This window comes from Colobus angolensis, unplaced genomic scaffold (assembly GCF_000951035.1).
Source record: "Colobus angolensis palliatus isolate OR3802 unplaced genomic scaffold, Cang.pa_1.0 Scaffold395, whole genome shotgun sequence".
In the NCBI taxonomy this organism is placed as follows: domain Eukaryota; kingdom Metazoa; phylum Chordata; class Mammalia; order Primates; family Cercopithecidae; genus Colobus; species Colobus angolensis.
In genome coordinates, this window is record NW_012117321.1 from 235,797 (window position 1) to 236,875 (window position 1,079).

The 1,079-nt window shown below is 37.7% G+C and overlaps 1 protein-coding gene across 1 annotated transcript in view; it reads right to left on the reverse strand.

Moving 5' to 3' along the window:
- The window catches only part of FAM188B (family with sequence similarity 188, member B), a 66,188-nt gene extending 65,624 nt beyond the window's left edge, over positions 1-564 (reverse strand). The window contains exon 1 of the mRNA XM_011955124.1: positions 493-564. Coding sequence (XP_011810514.1) covers positions 493-564 — 72 coding nt within the window. The remainder of the gene's footprint in view (positions 1-492) is intronic.
- Positions 565-1,079: the final 515 nt, after the last annotated feature.

Consider the following 1,079-nt stretch of genomic DNA (forward strand, 5'->3'; position numbering starts at 1 on the left):
CCACGCCTGGCTGATTTTTGTATTTTTAATAGAGACGGTATCATGATCTTGGCCAGGCTGGTCTTGAACTCCTGATCCACCTGCCTCGGCCTCCCAAAGTGCTGGGATTACAGGTGTGAGCCACCGTGCCTGGCCAAATATTTTTTTTTTAAACGAATTGTTTCTCTTAGTCTGCTTCGTTAAATTCGGAATTTGTCTGGGCGTGGTGGCTCACGCCTGTAATCCCAGCACTTTGAGAGGTCGAGACAGGCAGATACTTGAGGTCGGGAGTTCAAGACTAGCCTGACCAACATGGAGAAACCCGGTCTCTACTAAAAATACAAAATTAGATGGGCACATGTCTGTAATCCCAGCTACTCGGGAGGCTGAGGCAGGAGGATCGCTTGAACCTATGAGGCAGAGTTTGTGGTGAGCCGAGATTACACCATTGCACTCTAGCTTGGGCAAAAGGAGCAAAACTCCATCTCAAAATAATAAAAATTCAGTACTCACCAAGGTGACCCTATTGTCTCTACTTTTATCTTGATGCATCACTGAGTTGACATTAGATTTCAAATTCGTCATTGCACTTACACTATTCTATCCTGAAGCCACCTTTATATAATGATGAAAGAAATTAGCAATTTGTTATTATCCTCTGTCTGTTGGTATATATCAATTGCTTACCTAAAAAGAGCAATAACCAGTGGAAAACATCATGTGTTTTACTGTTTTTATTTGGATGACTATTTACTTGTAACCTACTAGCAAACTATAAAATTGTATGAGATGCAGAATTTTAACTGAATTGCTCTAAGTGAACGTTTAAACATGATAAACCATATTGATGGTATTTATGTTAATATACTTAAAGTGAACATTTTTTTCTTCATCATGAGTAATATAACCTACTCCTCAATGAAAATCTAGAATTAAATTTGCTAATGAATTCAATAACATTTTCATAATATTTTTAGTTACACGCTTAAGGTTCTCTTAGTGTTTCTCCCACTTTTTAATAGCTTATGCCTTTTTTGCCTTTGGATTTTTTTGGTTCATTTTAAAGTAAAAATCTCACAACATGTGATACCTGGAAGCAG